At 43.9% G+C, this 16,372-nt stretch overlaps 1 protein-coding gene across 1 annotated transcript in view; it reads left to right on the top strand.

Moving 5' to 3' along the window:
• Positions 1-2,904: 2,904 nt before the first annotated feature.
• C2CD6 (C2 calcium dependent domain containing 6) overlaps positions 2,905-16,372 on the top strand; it is a 49,486-nt gene continuing 36,018 nt past the window's right edge. The window contains exons 1-5 of the mRNA XM_065412987.1: positions 2,905-3,054; positions 4,724-4,807; positions 6,101-6,152; positions 9,897-10,048; positions 11,787-11,909. Coding sequence (XP_065269059.1) covers positions 2,905-3,054; positions 4,724-4,807; positions 6,101-6,152; positions 9,897-10,048; positions 11,787-11,909 — 561 coding nt within the window. The remainder of the gene's footprint in view (positions 3,055-4,723; positions 4,808-6,100; positions 6,153-9,896; positions 10,049-11,786; positions 11,910-16,372) is intronic.

Genomic DNA, 16,372 nt, shown 5'->3' with positions numbered 1-16,372 from the left:
AGCTGGGCAGCATCAAATCAAAATGAGCACTGACCAGAGTTACCCTCTCCTGCATCATGTGCACCAGAGCCAGAGGGCTGGAACTGGCTTGAGCTGCCACCCGAACCAAAAAAACCAAAGAAACCTCAGACTCTGCTGCCCCAAGAATGGACAGAATGCTGCCCCTTAGCATGTGCTGCCCCAGGCACGTGCTTCCTCCGCTGGTGCCTGGAACCGGCTCTGCTCATCCACGTGGTTTTATTTTGTTGGTGTAGCAGGAGAGTTACACCTCCACCGTTTATCAATGAAAGCTGACTTTTGTTGACAAAACTACATAGTCTAGACAAGGCCTGAGCATTGTTTGAAAAGGGGGTGGTTGATACGCTTAAGGTACGCTTAAATTTTTCCATTTCTTCAGTTAGTTTTCCGACAGAAGTCCTTATGACATCAGAAAATTACAAGATGGAGTAAATATATAAAATGAGAAATCTAGCAATAAGAAAGTAATTGGGCAGCCATCTGTGAGATGTAATACATGAATAAATACAATGTCTTTTTGCCACATGGGGTTATTCTTTGATACTTTCAAAATTAAGACTCCCAAAAATGTCTCTACGGTCAGGGTGTGTAAGTATTAAAAAGTCAATCATGGCTATAGTAGTTTGATTTCTCCTTACTTCAGACCTGGCCATTGTAAAAGTAATATGAGTAATTGTTATAGTATTGTTCATAACTGTTTAAAGTAAGATGTATGGATTTCAGCCATATTACTAAGGTATCTGTAACATATATTTCTTGGTGGAGAACGCTTTCTCCCATAGCAATGTTACATTGTTTCATGTTACACTTAGCATGTGTAGGAACCAAGCAGGAAACTTTCCTAGAGTTAGTAATAGAAAATATATATGTATGTTAATTCATATATATACACACACACACACACATACTCATTACTGTAGGCAACTTTCTAGAGAGTCTATTCTGCTACTTTAAAATGTTGTTAATTCCAGTATTTATTTTTATGGATGTTTCGTGTGTATCTCTGTAAATTAAATCCATAGGACTAAATTATGGTTGGCCTTGCATGGGTACACTAGAGTGGAGGTGGTGCAGGGATCCCCTCTTCACCATTGTTCCTGCATTGGAGGCGGCAGTTATAATAGTTTGGCTGAATGTACTGGAGAAGAAGGTGCTGGCTAGTGCTCCCATGTTTAAACAAACAGCCAGTGATTAAATTTAAGGTAATTAATTCTTCAAAGCCAAGTTTGCCTGCAGTTTAAGAATTCTAGTATACATTTTTTTTATGTTCATATGTTTCTGTGGGTATGTGTATGGATATGCTTAAATTACCCAGAGCCTAGCCAGGGATCTCCTTTTAATATTACAGCCATTTACAATTGCATCTCAGAAAGTGATACATTGGCTGATGTATGCTTTGTTTTCTTTTACAAAATAATTTTCAGTTTATTAAGCCTCACAATTGAAATTGGATCTAAGTGAGAGCTTTTGTTTGTTTTTGTTTAGCTCATCATAAAGTTTAGAACAAGTCAAAAAAGAAGTTTGAGAAATAAATACATTTAGTTAAAAATGTGAAATATCTGTAGCAGCCTTAACTGAGATACTTTTGTCGGTTTCCACTTCAGTGATATCTTTGGTTTTTAATGCAGTATTTTTGTGTTAATTAAAATATTATGGAAATATTAGTGCTAATTTGTTGGTTTTCCCCACTACTGTTACAAATAACTATAAGCTATGACTGGAAGATTAGAGAGAACTATTTTCCTCTATTTTTCAGATTACTCTGTTCATTTTGACAGTACATTGTGTATCAGTTTGCCTGTTTCTCCCTCAGTCAATTTTCCCCCTGTTGTGTTGGTCTTTCCCACAGCAACAAGAGAAAGAAAGTCTTAGAAAAGAAAATGTGATTGTAAAACCACAAAAACTGTCAGGGAGACTCAGGAATTGTAGTACCTTAAACTACTTTTAACTCATTTATTAGTTGATGGTATCCCTTCAGTGTTGTTTTACACCTTAAAAATGTAGTCCATGTTGTTTGAAGCCAACTCACATTAATTTAAAAACAAGTCTTTACAAATCTACATCTTGTACAGTACTGCTTAACTTACACTTTCTCCCCCAAATACAGATATTTGGGATTTTGGTCAGATTTTACTCATTCTTTTGCAAATGTATGAGTGAATACTATACACTAAAAATGACTCAAGAGTGGAAAGAACATCCAGATGGAATTATCTTCTATATCTTCATAAAATAGTTACTTAATTTTACTTCTTTTAATTATGGCAGATATTCCTAAATTCTTCAGTGCTGTAATAGGCAATTTGGGTTAGCTCATTATTTGTTGACATTGTTATTTTTCAGTGGCGCTGGCATGGAGCTCACTTAGAGGGTGAGTGCTCAGCACTTCTGAAAATCAGCCCTGTATGTTTGTTGTAGGTTCAATAACACAAGGTGAGGGAGAGTGTCGGGCCTGTCTGTACCCATTGTGGTGTTCCCTGGTGGAAGGAGTCAGGGTGGGTAAAGTTTTGGCATAGATTCCGTTTTAGAGATACATTGTTCAGTCTATTTTTAAACGAACATCTGTCTCGTGTGACAGCGGCGTCTAGCTGCTCACCCCGTCTCTCTCACGGGCGGGCTGATGTGTATTTATTATGCAAGGGAATGGGGCTCGGGTACTACTGGGTGCTGCAGCCGGCCCTCAGGGCAGCCCTGGGGTAGATTGGTTCTGCCCTCGCAGCGCGGGTTTCTCCAGTACGCCGGGTGCCTGGGGCTGGGGCCAGCTGGGGCCGGGGGCGGCGCGTGCAGAGGCGCTCGGGGCAGTTCCCCCCCCCCCCTCCCGAGGGCGCGGGCCGCGCGCTGGAGCAAGCGGCCGTTGCTGGGGTTGCTGAGGCGCGGGGCGGCGCGATGTCGGCCCCCGGGGCGAAGGGCTCCGTGTTCTCCGTCTTCCAGTCCCCCGCCGGCCGCACCTCCGGCCGGCACGGCTCGGTGGATTCGGTGCTGGGGAGCTTCAGCCGCGAGGTGGCCAAGGTCGGCAGGGTGCGATCCCTGCTGAAGGTGAGCTGCAGGGTGAGGGTGTTTGAGGGGGGGGGTGAGGGCAGGTGAGGTGTGGGGGTGTGGAGGGCTGGTGAGGTGTGGAGGGTTGGGAGGGTGCGGGGGTGTTGGTGGGGTGCGGGGGTGTGGAGGGCTGGTGAGGTGTGGGGGTGTTGGAGGGTGGGGTATGGGGGTGTGGAGGGTTGGTGGGTGGGGGGTGGAGGGCTGGTGAGGTGTGGGAGGGTGGGGTGCAGGGGTATGAGTGGGTATTGGTAGACTGGGGTGTTGAGATGAGGGTGGGTGGTTTCAGGGGGGGTGAGGGCAGGGTGTGGGGGGTTAGAGGGAGGGGGTGGGTTGGAGAAGGGGGGTGTGAGGGGAGCGTGTGGAGGGCTGGTGAGGTGGGGTGTTGGAGAGTGGGGTGCAGGGGTGTGGAGGGTTGGTGAGGTGTGGGGGTGTTGGAGGGTGGGGTGTGGAGGGTTGGTGAGGAGTGGGGGTGTTGGAGGGTGGGGTGCAGGGGTGTGGAGGGTTGGTGAGGTGTGGGGGTGTTGGAGGGTGGGGTGCAGGGGTATGAGTGGGTATTGGTAGACTGGGGTGTTGAAATTGCACTTGGGTATCTCCCCATCTCACACCAGCTGTGCATGCACACGCTTGTACACATTCAAACACTCATGCAAGGTGTATGTTTCATAGCTCTCAGAAATGGCCTTGAAGAGAAGTTTCACTTCTCAGCAAAAGGCAGTATTTGCTGCTTAAGTGTTCTTTGATCAGCTTGGCCATTCACATAAAGGCCTTGTCACTTTAGTATTCTCTGTGGACATCCACCCAGTATGATGGAGGTACTTATAATGGTGTGAATGGCTAACACATTTTATTTTCATTCATCTACTGATCCAGAAAGTTGAAATTGTGAATATTCATAAGAAAAGCAGCCAGAAAGTCCTTTTGTTTTCAGCACTAGAGGCTACTGTTACATAGTAATAATTTGGAGTAGTGGCTCCTTATTTTGTAGCAATGAGAAACTCTCATTTGCTGTAAGAATATTTCATACAGTAGTTTATCATCAGCAGTTTGTGAGGGCCCTAAAACCTTTTGCCACCAGGTTGTCACACTTTTTGGCTAGTGTTTTATCATTCCATTTGTATGCTAAGAGTCCATCCATTGTACAAGACTGTGTTTTGTCAAAAATGCCTTGTGCTCAGAAGATGGGAAAAAATAGAATTCAGTTTCAAACATATTTAAAATGTTTTGAATTAGACTTCAAAATAACGTTTTGAATATGGTGGTAGATGATAACCTATGTGACTACATTTCTTGAATGTTGCCTTGTGCATCCCTGTTGTGGGAAAACATGCTTTCTCAGTTTCAAAGCTCTTTTACTCTAAGATTGAATAGAGCAACATTTGTGATTGGCCATGAAATGCAGAGGTATGCCCATTAATATACATAGGAATACATGTTTAGAGTCCAAACACCAGTGTTAGTATGCTTTCCTATGGAAGAGAGACTCATATTTTTATAGGGTTTTAGATTTTATTGGTTTTTATTCACTGGTGGAGTCATAGGAGTGTTCTCTTATGTTGGAAGCTGCAAAATATACTTGTTTGTTTTAACCTCCAAATTAATTAGGAAATAGTGTACTGTATTTTCTTTTTGAAAGGGCAATTGCAAAATCTTTTTTTCTTACTTTTGGTAGTTGTTGCAGAAAATCCTGAAGACATCTGATAAAGGAACTGAACAACCTGCTGACGTCCACAGTTTAGTCCCCTGTGGAGATGTGGTATGTACACTACAGACCATTGGTTCTCCGACAGTGGTCTGTGGTACTTGGAGAACTAGCTGGCAATCAATGAAGAGTTGGCTGGTCACATAGTGCTGTGATTCTTTCTTGTTTTCAGTTACCAAATTACATTTAAAAACATATAAAAGTAATATTAAGTCAGTGTTTTATGTATTTTTAGTTAAGTATTTGTTCTAGTTGTCACATGGATATTAATGCAATCATAAACTAGAGGGGGGTTGTTCATATGATTGATAATGAGAGGAGGCATGATCTATGATAATCTCTTTATTAAGATATCTACAAAATGAAGAAGTTTGAGAACCCCTGCATCAAGCTTTTATGTGCTTACAGAGATTTAAAAATTACTGTGCAACTCTTGGTAAAATTTAATCACCTGATTTACTTGAATATACTCATTCAGGGATGTCCTTGAAATTGTTCTATATTGCAGAATGTTTACTGATTTTCATTTCGCTAATAAGCTTCTGTGTTCACAGCTGAAGCCAAGAAACTCATTGTTCAGTTTACTGATGAACATTTTTTTTGTTCTGTGGATCAGGCACTATACAACTAAAAGAGAGACAGCCCCTGTCTCCAGGAGTTCACTGTCTTGAACAAAGCAACTGCAAACTTTGCCTATATCAAATGGAGATCTAATACCAGATCCATGGATTTGGTCTATAAAAAAATGTAAAGAAATATTGTCTCACTCAAAAACAAATTATTTAATGTTTATTTAAAACATTGTTAAAGAAGCAATAATACCTTGCCTAAAGTATAGGCATGTTTGGGTTGTTTCCTGTGTGGTCTCCAAAAAGTGTCATTTATTCACCATCCCTGTATACTTTGTAGTGCCTTATTGCTTTTTAAAATTGCTGTCATTGCTTAATTTTTCTCCCTGTCTAGTTCTGAAACTTCTATATCTCTGAGCAGTATATTTTACATTTTAAAAAAGAGTAATGGAATTCTACATAGACTAAATCCTGAAATATTTCCCTAGGCAAAATTGAATAAAGAATCCAGGATTTGGCCTAATGGTTAGAGGAAAAAGGTTTCCACCTTTTGTGGGTTTGCTGGAAGCGTGTAATTTTTTTGAAACCCTGTATTTCTTCTCACCATTTTATAAAGACAAAGTTACTACATTGTTTTGCCACAAAGCAACAAATGCATTTACAAATGACTTCTTGTGTTAAGAAGTGCCTACAAAAAATTGCTGTATCAGGACCTAAAGAAAGTTTCAAGATTTTTCTGGGATTAATTTATCACTTGTCCTCTTTTGGGTTTCATTAGGTTGGTTGCCTGGCTGTTCATGTGAAGGTGTGCAAAGATTTTACATCAAAATGTATCCTTTTTCTATTTCCCTACCCTCTGCTAAGCATATTTTCCTCTATCTTTGCACTGACCACACCTTTAGAATATTCTGGCAGGGAAGTATAGAGCATCTCACTCTGTAGGTTCTTGCAGTTCACTTAAGAGATAATGCTTTCTTTCTCTAGCTATTGAGTTTGACATTCATTTAGTGTGTGAACTTATGAGGAATTTAGCAGTGAGCCAGAGTCCAGTAATAGAATCCTAAGGAGACTCACTGAGTAGACTTCCTTGTTTATGTACTGTAGGAACAAAAGACACGTTTACATGGAGAGAACAATTGTAATTTTAAAAAGCAAAGATATTTAATTATTAGGATTGTTATATAGCAATCAGTACTCTATCTAGACTGAATTTTTTACTCATGAAAGGGTGACAAATTATTTTAAAGCCATTTACATTGTTACTGTTAGTGACCAGAAGACACTTGGGAAATCTTACGTACAGTATTTCAGGCAGTCTACACAAAACTTCCTGTTTGAGTAAATAGTATGTTGCTCACATTTTAAGTAATGTGAGCAACATACTATTTACTCAATTTTTTATTGTAAAATAAATGAAAACAATATATAATAAATAGGGCCCTACCAAATTCACGGCCATGAAAAACACCTCACGGACCATGAAATCTGGCCTGTTGTGTGCTTTTACTCTGTACTATACAGATTTCATGGGGGGAGACCAGCCTTTCTTAAACGGAGGGGTCCTGACCCAAAAGGGAGCTGCAGAGGGGTCTCATGGTTATTTTAGGGGGGTAGTGGTATTGTCAACCTTATTTCTGCGCTGCCTTCAGAGCTGGGTGGCCAGAGAGCAGCAGCTGTTGGCCAGGTGCCCAGCTCTGAAGGCAGCGTCCCGCCAGGAGCAGCGCAGAAGTAAGGGTGACAATACCATACCATGCCACCTATACTTCTGCGCTGCTGCCTTCAGAGCTAGGTAGCTGGAGAGTGGTGGTTGCTGACTGGGGGACTAGCTTGTTACCAGATCTGCCCGTTACTTTGGGGTATGCTCATTTATTCGGGTTACTCTTCTGGGAGGGGAGAGTGTTCTGTAATTCTATCAATGTACTGCTTGTGTCACGTGTGTTTTCATATGGAGCTCTACTTCTCCCTTATGCAAGTCCCCTCCCAATGGAGCTATCCTGCCGGACCTAGGTTCCCTAGGGCTTGGTTCCTCCAGCCCCAGAACTGGATGAACACACATACACACACACACATACATTAACAGAGCAAGTCTGAGTGGACCGGGTCAATCAGCACTTTCAAGCTGACCCCTTATATGTCCCTGGACTCAATGGGCTGGATCAAGCAGCACTTTCAAGCTGCCACCCTTATGTGTCCCAGATTCAGCAGGTCCCTATCCCCACTCTCACATCACAATTGTACTGATAGTAACTTACTTGATGAGCAAACCCCACAGTATTTTGGGCGCTGCAGGGATCTTTAGCTTAGGTAAAAGAAGCGTTGCTGTAGAGTAAATGGGGGAAGCTAAAAACACAAAAGAATAAAGTTCAGCAAGAGAGAGAGAAGCAACCAGTTTAACAATAAAAGTTATTTATTGAACAATAGTGATAACTACACAAGGAGGGCTAAACCAACATAACATACATTATTAAAGGTTAATACATAAGGTAGAAAGGAAAACAGAGAGAGAGAGAAAGAAGGGGATCTCACCGCTTCCTGAAGCTTGAACTGGTCGGGGTTCCCAGGTGATGGTGGTAGCTCAGGGCCCTGAGGGCAGGAGACAGGCAGAGCCCCCAGCATGATCAGTGGAGATGGAGTCCCAGTGGACAGGAACGGCGCCAGGGTTTTTGCCGCCCTAGGTGGCAGCTCTCCTCCTCTGAGCATTTGGCGGCGGCGGTCCTTCCGCTCCGCGTCTTCGGGGCACTTCGGCAGCGGGTCCCGGAGCGAGTGAAGGACCCGCCGCACAATTTCCGCCGAAGACCCGGAGCGGAAGTACCCCCTGCCGCCGAATTTCCGCCGAGGACGGCAAAATGCCGCCCTCCAAATCTTGCCGCCCTAGGCGACCGCCTAGGGTTGCCTAGTGGAAGCGCCGACCCTGCCAGTGGAACTGATGCAGAGCTTGGGTCTATGCATCAGAATGCTTACTTGAACATAGGTAGGGATTTTAGAGAAACAACAATGGTTCAAGGGAGAACACTAGATTTGTGTATGGGTAAACTGATGACTCAAGGGTTTCTTTAGGCTAGACAATAGGAGCTGATCACTCTTGGCTATGGGTGGTGTTTTCTTCCAGGGAGCTCACAATGCAACTAGGCTGCTTCAGTATTTTGGATATCAATCAAGGATTCATTACTAGAATTGGTCAGATAACTGCTGAGCTGGGTGTGGGCAGGCGTAGGTTCATTAACATCTGGAGCAGAGATTCCCATGATGCAGTGCTTCCCTGCTTTTCTGGTCCCAGAGTTCAGTGCAGTTCTCGGTTCTTCATTCTGTATGCTAATCCCTGTCCCATCTTTCATGCAGATGAGGCTAGGGGAGTTGTCTCTGCTCTCCATTCTGTATGCAAATGGAGATGTCTTAATCTTGTCACCCTTGTCAGGAGGGGTCTAGGTGTGTCTCCCAACACCCTTCACTGCTCTCTGCAAACCTTTTCTCTGATCAGTCTTGGTTCAAGCAGAGACCGGGTGGGGGAAGAGGGGTGTCCCTCATGAGTCAGAAAGGCCAGACACTGTGCCCTGGTTCCCCCAAAACACAGAGCTGACTGGTATCAAGCTCTACAGGCAGCAGCGCAGAAGTAAGGATGGCAATACCATGCCATGCTATCCTTACTTCTGCGCTGCTGTTGGTGGCAGCTTTGCCTTCAGAGCAGCCACTGCTCTCCAGCTGCCCAGCTCTGAAGGTACCGCCACTGTCAGCAGCAGCGCAGAAGTAAGGGAGCGGTACCGCAATCCCACTTACAATAACCTTCTGACCACCCCACAACTCCTTTTTGGGGTCAGGACCTTACAATTACAACACCGTGAAATTTGAGATTTAAATAGCTGAAATCATGAAATTTATGATTTTTTTAAATCGTATGACCATGTAATTGACCAAAATGGACTGTGAATTTGGTAGGGCCCTAATAATAAACCTTTGAGAGTTTTATTATTTCTCTTTTCAGGTGTTTTTTTCTCCCCCTATGAATAGTACATCAGCTTCCTAACATTACAGTTCATCACAGGCAGTCTGTGGGTGTGTTTTATTTCTGAATGTTTTAATCACAAGTCTCACAGTTCAGTGCATTGCATTCTTCAGTGCGGCAACATCAAAGTAACCTGCCATTAAGTCCCTCTACCAATTTTTGTGAATTTACAGTCTGATATTAAAAAAATTAATAATGCTGTTTTAATGATATACAAGTACAATTGAATTACCCATAAAAGGGAAACAGTAAAATTGACAATAGTGTAATAGTGAGGAGACAAATGTGAATTCATATTTTGACCACTGCCAGTGGTCAAATATCTGTTTATTTCTGAAAGAAGAAATAGCAATATGATCTTGGTTAAGTGCCAATGTGGACAGAAAAAGATAAATTTGAATCTTAAAAGTATACCCATGTTTATTAATTGGGTTCGCACACACACAGTGAGGAGAATTAGATCTTATTGTATATTGCTCATTATTTTCATGGTAGTCACTACCATGTAATAAACCCACTTTACTGTTGCTGACTCACTAAAAAGATCTATGTTTCCTAAATGAATGACTTTCAGTCAATATACAGCAAAATACAAACTTGCTGCTTCGCATTAGTGTTAACGAAGTCATGAAATGCACAAATCCACAAACTTTCAAATCACAGTTAAAGAAGAACAGAAAGGACATTGTGATTCATTTTGAAGATGTGAAATATTTTTCTGTACAGGTATTATTACAGCTTCCGCTCTTTTATAATGTAATTCTCATTATTGGTTTAATAGCATGATAACACTGAATATCTAGAGCTGTTTTTTCAGGGGCAAGGAGGAGGGAATCTCATGTACTGTAGTACTTTGGGACTATTCTCTTTTTTTTTATCAATGTACATCTCATCTGGGTTCATAAAGTAAAACTGCAATAAAGTCTGCAGGCTCCTCTCCAGTCCCTTAACCACAAGACTGTTTTTCTTCTGCCCAGAGTTGAGAGATTGTTATTGCTATCTGGTCAAGGGAGGATGAATTGGAGACTATTCTCTGGTTGAGTAGGGTGCACATATATCGTAACATCGTAGAAATCATTGGAGTTACATTGGTGTAAAACTGGTATAATGGATTGGTGAGTCAGGCCCGTAGTGTTCGCTTGATGCTTTATATTCATTTGTCAAGTATGGTACAGTGTACTGGGGATATGTGATTCATTCTATCATTGTTCAAGCTAAATTGTGAACAGGCAAATAGTTGTTCCATGGTTTAGATTGGAGAGTGGAGGGAATAAAAGGGCAGATTTAAGATTGTTTTGGGTAGTAAAACTCTGCATTTCCATGCTTTCCAATGTTTGATTTAAGTGTAATCTTAACTTTGAATTTCCGGGCTTTCAGATATTTGTATTTTTTTTAATTGCAATGTTTTATTAAGATATTTCCCTCTGAAGTTATTGATACATATTTACAACCTTACGTCCAGCTTAACTTGTTTTGATGTGGAACTTTTTGGGGCTCATTTTTAAGAATAACTTAGTGATATGTAGGTGTATGTTACTAAAAACGCACTCTTCGCTCCAATTTAGCCAATTCCACTACGCCATACCATCTTTGTCGAACTAAGTACACTTAATCTGAGCTGTGCCTACTGGGAGGGTGGAAGGTGGTGAGATTGACGTGAAGCATGACTGGGTGATATGGGGGAAGTCAGAATGCCTTTGCTAGTGGGTGCGATGGGGTTCTCCATTTAGCCTTTGTTGTGGAACATAAATTCCTGTTATTTGGGGCAATTGAAACTTACTATTACCCCTTTTGACCCAAGTAGTGAGCCAAAATTTAGGGTGTTTTGGGTTGTTTCCTTTAGGAGAAATTGATGATAGTCAGATGTTTCTTTGATGCAGTCCTGTTTACTTACAAAGAAGGTGCACAAACTCCTGTTTCTCTGAAAGCAGTAAGGTCAAACAGCAGGAGGCAGTTTCCTTGCTCATAATTCCAAGCCTGCGTTTCCAGCCAGCATTCTGCCCCCAAACCCTTTTTCTTAGTTTTCTGTCAGGCCCATGCTACCAATTCTTCTCTTACTGTCTCCTGGCTTTCTGCCTGCCTCTGACATGCAACTGCAGTTCAATTAATTGCCAGTCCCTGCATTTATCATCCCTCAGGGCATCCTATTGGACCAGATCGCCCCTACTGCCCAGATCTTGTGGGAAGTCTACTCCTTCATTGGAAGTTTCCATTGTTACAACTATTACAGTACTAAACAGAGGGGCATTTAATTGTTCTCCCATTTAGCCTAAATGGAAGGTGCCTGCTACTATGCCATCAGTTTCAAAGAGATCTGTGAGTGCCCAGCCTTCACTCGTTCCCCTCAGAACTGTGTAGCGAGTGCTGTAGCAAATAGGTCAGTTTACCCCAGATTTAACCCTTTTCTCAGTTGCTCTTGTTGCTCCATGTAGATAGCATGTAGACGTTGTGTTTTAATTTTCAGGTTCCAAGGCAGCAACAGGATGAGCGGAATAGGATTATTCTAGAATTGGTAGGATTTCAAGGTCCAAAAGACTTTCCAAGGTTGCTGGGGAGTGCAACTGTACACCTTTATGAAGTCATTAAGGTGGGTCTGACAAAAGAAAAGATTATCTAGGACGTGTTCTAAATTGTTTGTTCCACACATGCTTTGGCAAGTAGTACACAAGATAAACCATACTCACAACATAAGGTGTTTGTACTGAAACAATAGAGCAGTTAATATAAGAAAGCAGTATTTCCTTATGTAAGTGTCCAGTTGTTAGGTGACTGGGTGATAATGTACTGTAATAATAATAGTTGGTACTTATATTGTTCTTTCTATCTTTGAAGTGCCTACAAAAATGTAATCCTCGCAAGACTTGCAAGATATTGTAGATAAATAAATTTCAATATCTCTGAGATACTGAGGGCTTAAGGCCAGTTTTTCAAACTTGGGTGTCAAAAGTTATTTCCTAAAACAAGTGTTTAGGTACCTAAATATAGAATTGGGTCCCAATCCTGCAACAACTGACATGTGCATAACTTTACTTATGTGAGTAGTAGCATTAAAATCTGTGGGACTACTTGCATGCATAATGTTACTCGCATGTGTTTGCAGGATCTGGGCCTTTGACACCTAATTTTCATCACTCAAGTTTGAAAATCTGGTTCTAAATAACTTTTGTAAAGACAAAAAATGACAGTGGCAAAACTAGGATTTGAATTCACAATCTCAAGATCAGACAACTAGATTGCCTAACTGCCTTTCCATGTATGCTTCCTTTTATTTGATTTTTAAACTATAACAATGTGTGGAAAAAGTATGTGGCATTGTAGTGGGGTGAACACCTGCTCCAGCCCTGAAGGGGTTGGAAAAGCCCTGCAGAGGGCTGGGGCTGTGGAAGGGAGCAAAACCCTGGCTGATTGGTGGAAGTGGCTGCAGCTGGGACCACGCCCCAAACTGAGCAACTAGGCCTTATAAGAAGGCCAGGGCAGCCAGAAGCTCGGGAGTCTCACTCTGACTGGAGAGAGAGACACAGGCCTGGCTGCTGGGGAACTCACCAGGGGTCTAGAGTGAGGCAGGGCTGGGGAAAGGCCTTGGGGGCAGGGAAGCCCTAAGCCAGCAACTCCCCAGCCTGCAGGGCCTAGTCCTAGGCCCACATAGGTATTGGGGTTGCAGAGGGGCAGCCTGAAGGTGGGTAAAGGCAGCCAGTCCAAACCCCTTGTTGCCTGTGATGATTGGCTGATAGACTGCAGTCCGCCCCAGGGCGTGGGGGCTAGATGGTGACTGGCAGTAGCCACGACTGAGGTGATGTGGGGATAGGGGGTGGGGGTTCCCCTGGGTGGGGAGACCCAGAGAGAGTGGGGTACTGCCAGGGGGGCAGCACCCAAGCCAAGGGCACCGGGGTCCGGGAGGGACACGGGGCCAACGACGGACGGGACACCTGGCCTGCAGAGGGTGCTCTGGTGACTGGTGAGCTAATTCCCGAGACGACCAGCAGGAGGCGCCGCAGGGGTGAGTCTGCGCCTGATTACAAGCATCATCTATTGTAATTACAAATTTTGTGTATTCCTCTTACATGCTTGGTAATATACTACTATAAAACACTGGTTTTGGAGATTTGTGAATCTAAATACTCCTTTTCTTTCTTTCCCCACCCACCCAGAAAGGCCACTTCATTGAAACATGTGCCATGAGGATTGGAAACATGGTAGGATTTCTTTGGTGAAATTACAAAATAATATACATAGGTGACTTCATGTCATTGCAATATAATTTTAATTGCATACAGATATATGCATATAAATTGAACACTGCATTATAGCCTTCCAGGAGCACTGAATGTTAAAGTGACTAAAAACAGAGAAAAGGATAGTGAAAGAGAAGAATGGCAACTAGACCCCAATCCTTGGCTGGAGTAAATCAGCATAGCACCAGTGATGTCATAAAGTTCACATACCATGGATGGGCCATAGTCTACACAGTGATGCCAGCACAGCTTCATTGACTTCAGAGGAGTTGCACTGATACTACTGACAACACAATTTAGATAGTCCGCATAATAAGAAAATTTCAGACTCTTAAAATTATTAGGGAGAAGTAATACACAAAAATCAGTCTGTGTAAAACTGTACTAACCTACTGTATGCTAGCCAAATGTTTAGGCCATGTGAATTTTTGTAACCTACTGAGCCATCTCCAGTTTCTGACACACATTGGTTTGTAGGTTTGGCGGTGCAATTCAGGCCAGGATTGAGATTGTGGCAATGTAGGGCCTTACCGTGGCATAACCCTCGAGGGCAACAAAAACTTATCTGCAGAGGAACCCAGAGGTGCCCATTGTATCCACAACATTGGACAGTGCTGAGTGGAAAGAGGGCATAGCCAGGATGATCAGAAAATGCACCAATTCAGTGCATCCCCTTGCAGACTCTATTGGTGAAGCTCCTATGTAAACCTTGGCAGAAAGTAAACTTGCCTTCCCATGCCATAACCCTTGAGGGAAGTTGGCAGGAGAAACAATGCCTGCTCTTTCCCCCATGATGAATTTCCCCTTTGCGCTGGGTAGATGAATCTAGCCCATTGTGTCTATGCAATATAGAGAATACAGGTTGGTAAGATTGATATTGTCATAATGTATGACCCATAGCAGTATGAAACAAAGTAAATACAGTTTATGCTACTTTATGTATTCTTAAACATACACAATGTTTTATGAGAAGTTTGAAAATGCATTAGACAGATTAAACACTATGAGTTTTTGGTACATTATCCTTTTGTAGGCAAAGCCCATAAGTGAGCATGGGTTTTCTGAATTCAGTGCTCAGATGAATGTGTGTATTGTCAGGAGCAACAGATACATGAAAACAGACAAGGAAAAGTTCTCCTATGATTGACTGTACACACATACATTCCATTGGAAGTGTATGAGAGTTTTACTGGCCGTACCAGCAGGCGGCGCATGGGCCCCCATTTTCCTCATGTGCTGAGCCTCTAAAGGGGCATGGTTGGCAGCTCCCTCTCAGTTCCTCCTTACTACCCGTGATGAGATTTGGACCTCACCCTCACCCTTGAGCTTCAGATAGACAGCCTTTGAAAATAAGAAACAGTTCTTTTATATAGCTGTAGTTTAGTTCAGTGTAGTTAGTAAATTAGGTTAACTGGGATTTAATATACAGAAATCCCCAGGTTTTAAACAGTGTGCCACATGCAAGACTGTGATCCTTGTTAGTTGCCTAATCTTCTTACACAAGGGACATGTGACGGACAAATGTCCTATTAGTTCCTCAGTCCTGACAAGAATGAAGAAACAAAGGGATTTCTGCCTTAAAGTACATTTTCTGATGAAGGCAATGCATCTTTCCTCAGAGACTGACCCTGACCAGAAATGGTCAGAGAGTTTTCCCTGAGGAGTGCCCCTCCCACTGCCTCAGTCACTAAGCTGAAATCTGGTGAGAAATGTTGCTCATGTTCCTCTTCTGCAGCCTCCTTGAAGCACTCAAAACTATCTTCATCATCACAGACTGATATACCTTCGATATCTCATTCTTGGACTATCAAAAAGGCTCTGAAAAAGTCCTCCGGTGCTAAGTTGACGTCTGCTCGCAAGCACCAGCACCATCGGAGGTGGCACTGTCGACCCCAGATTCAGCGGGTCTGTGAAAACCAGTGCCTGCACTTCTACTAGAGAGAGATTTGACCCTGGCACTGTTGGGTCCAGCACCTTTGATGTCAGTAGCTGAGCACTTACCTCTGCAATCAGTGACATTGATGCCATGGGCTTTTTCGTGGCAAAAGATGTTTTGTCTCTCTCTGTTCCAGGCTCTTCCTTGTTGTATTGTCTGGTCCTGATCTCAGTGGCCTCCACTACATCAGCACTATGAGCACTACTAATCACTAGGGCTCCGTCTTTGCAGGGCCATCCCTACCCATACGCAAACTACGCAGCTGCGTAGGGCACCAGGAAATTTGGGGCACCAATTTCCTGGTGCCCTATGCATCTGTGTGCTGCATCCAGCTCCAGCGGCCAGCCCAATTCCCCGGACGGCTGAGCCGGCCCCTCGTGGGCTGCACACAGCAAGGCCCAGGAAAGCTGCCTCCGTCCCTGCCCCACCTCTTCCCCTCAGCCCCCGCCCCTGCTCCACCCCCGCCACCTCTTCCCTCCCCAGCCCCGCTCCTGCTCCGCCCCTTCCCCCCCAAACCCCATCCCCTGAGCTATGCATCCCGGGGGACTGCAGCAGGGGTTGGGGTCGGGCCTGCCCTGCTCTCAGTGGGCGGCGGGAAGTGGAGCGACCCGGCCCCAGCCCACTAGTAAGAGACGGAGGCCTGGGACACCCCCCAACCCCTGCAGAGGCCTGCGACGCCCCGCCCCAGAGGCCTGGGGCCGGCCCCCCTCCCCGCAGGGGGGCTGCGTAGGGCACCACAATCTCTAGGGACGGCCCTGCATGTTTGTCACGGAGGTCACAGATTCCGTGACATCTTGCGACCTCTGTGACTTCTGCAGCAGCTGACCCCAGGCGGCCCTGCAGCCAGCTGCACCACCCACTGCTGGAGTGGCCCCGCACTGG

This window comes from Emys orbicularis, chromosome 11 (genome assembly GCF_028017835.1).
Source record: "Emys orbicularis isolate rEmyOrb1 chromosome 11, rEmyOrb1.hap1, whole genome shotgun sequence".
Taxonomy (NCBI): Eukaryota; Metazoa; Chordata; order Testudines; family Emydidae; genus Emys; species Emys orbicularis.
This window is presented reverse-complemented; position numbering and strand designations above follow the sequence as displayed.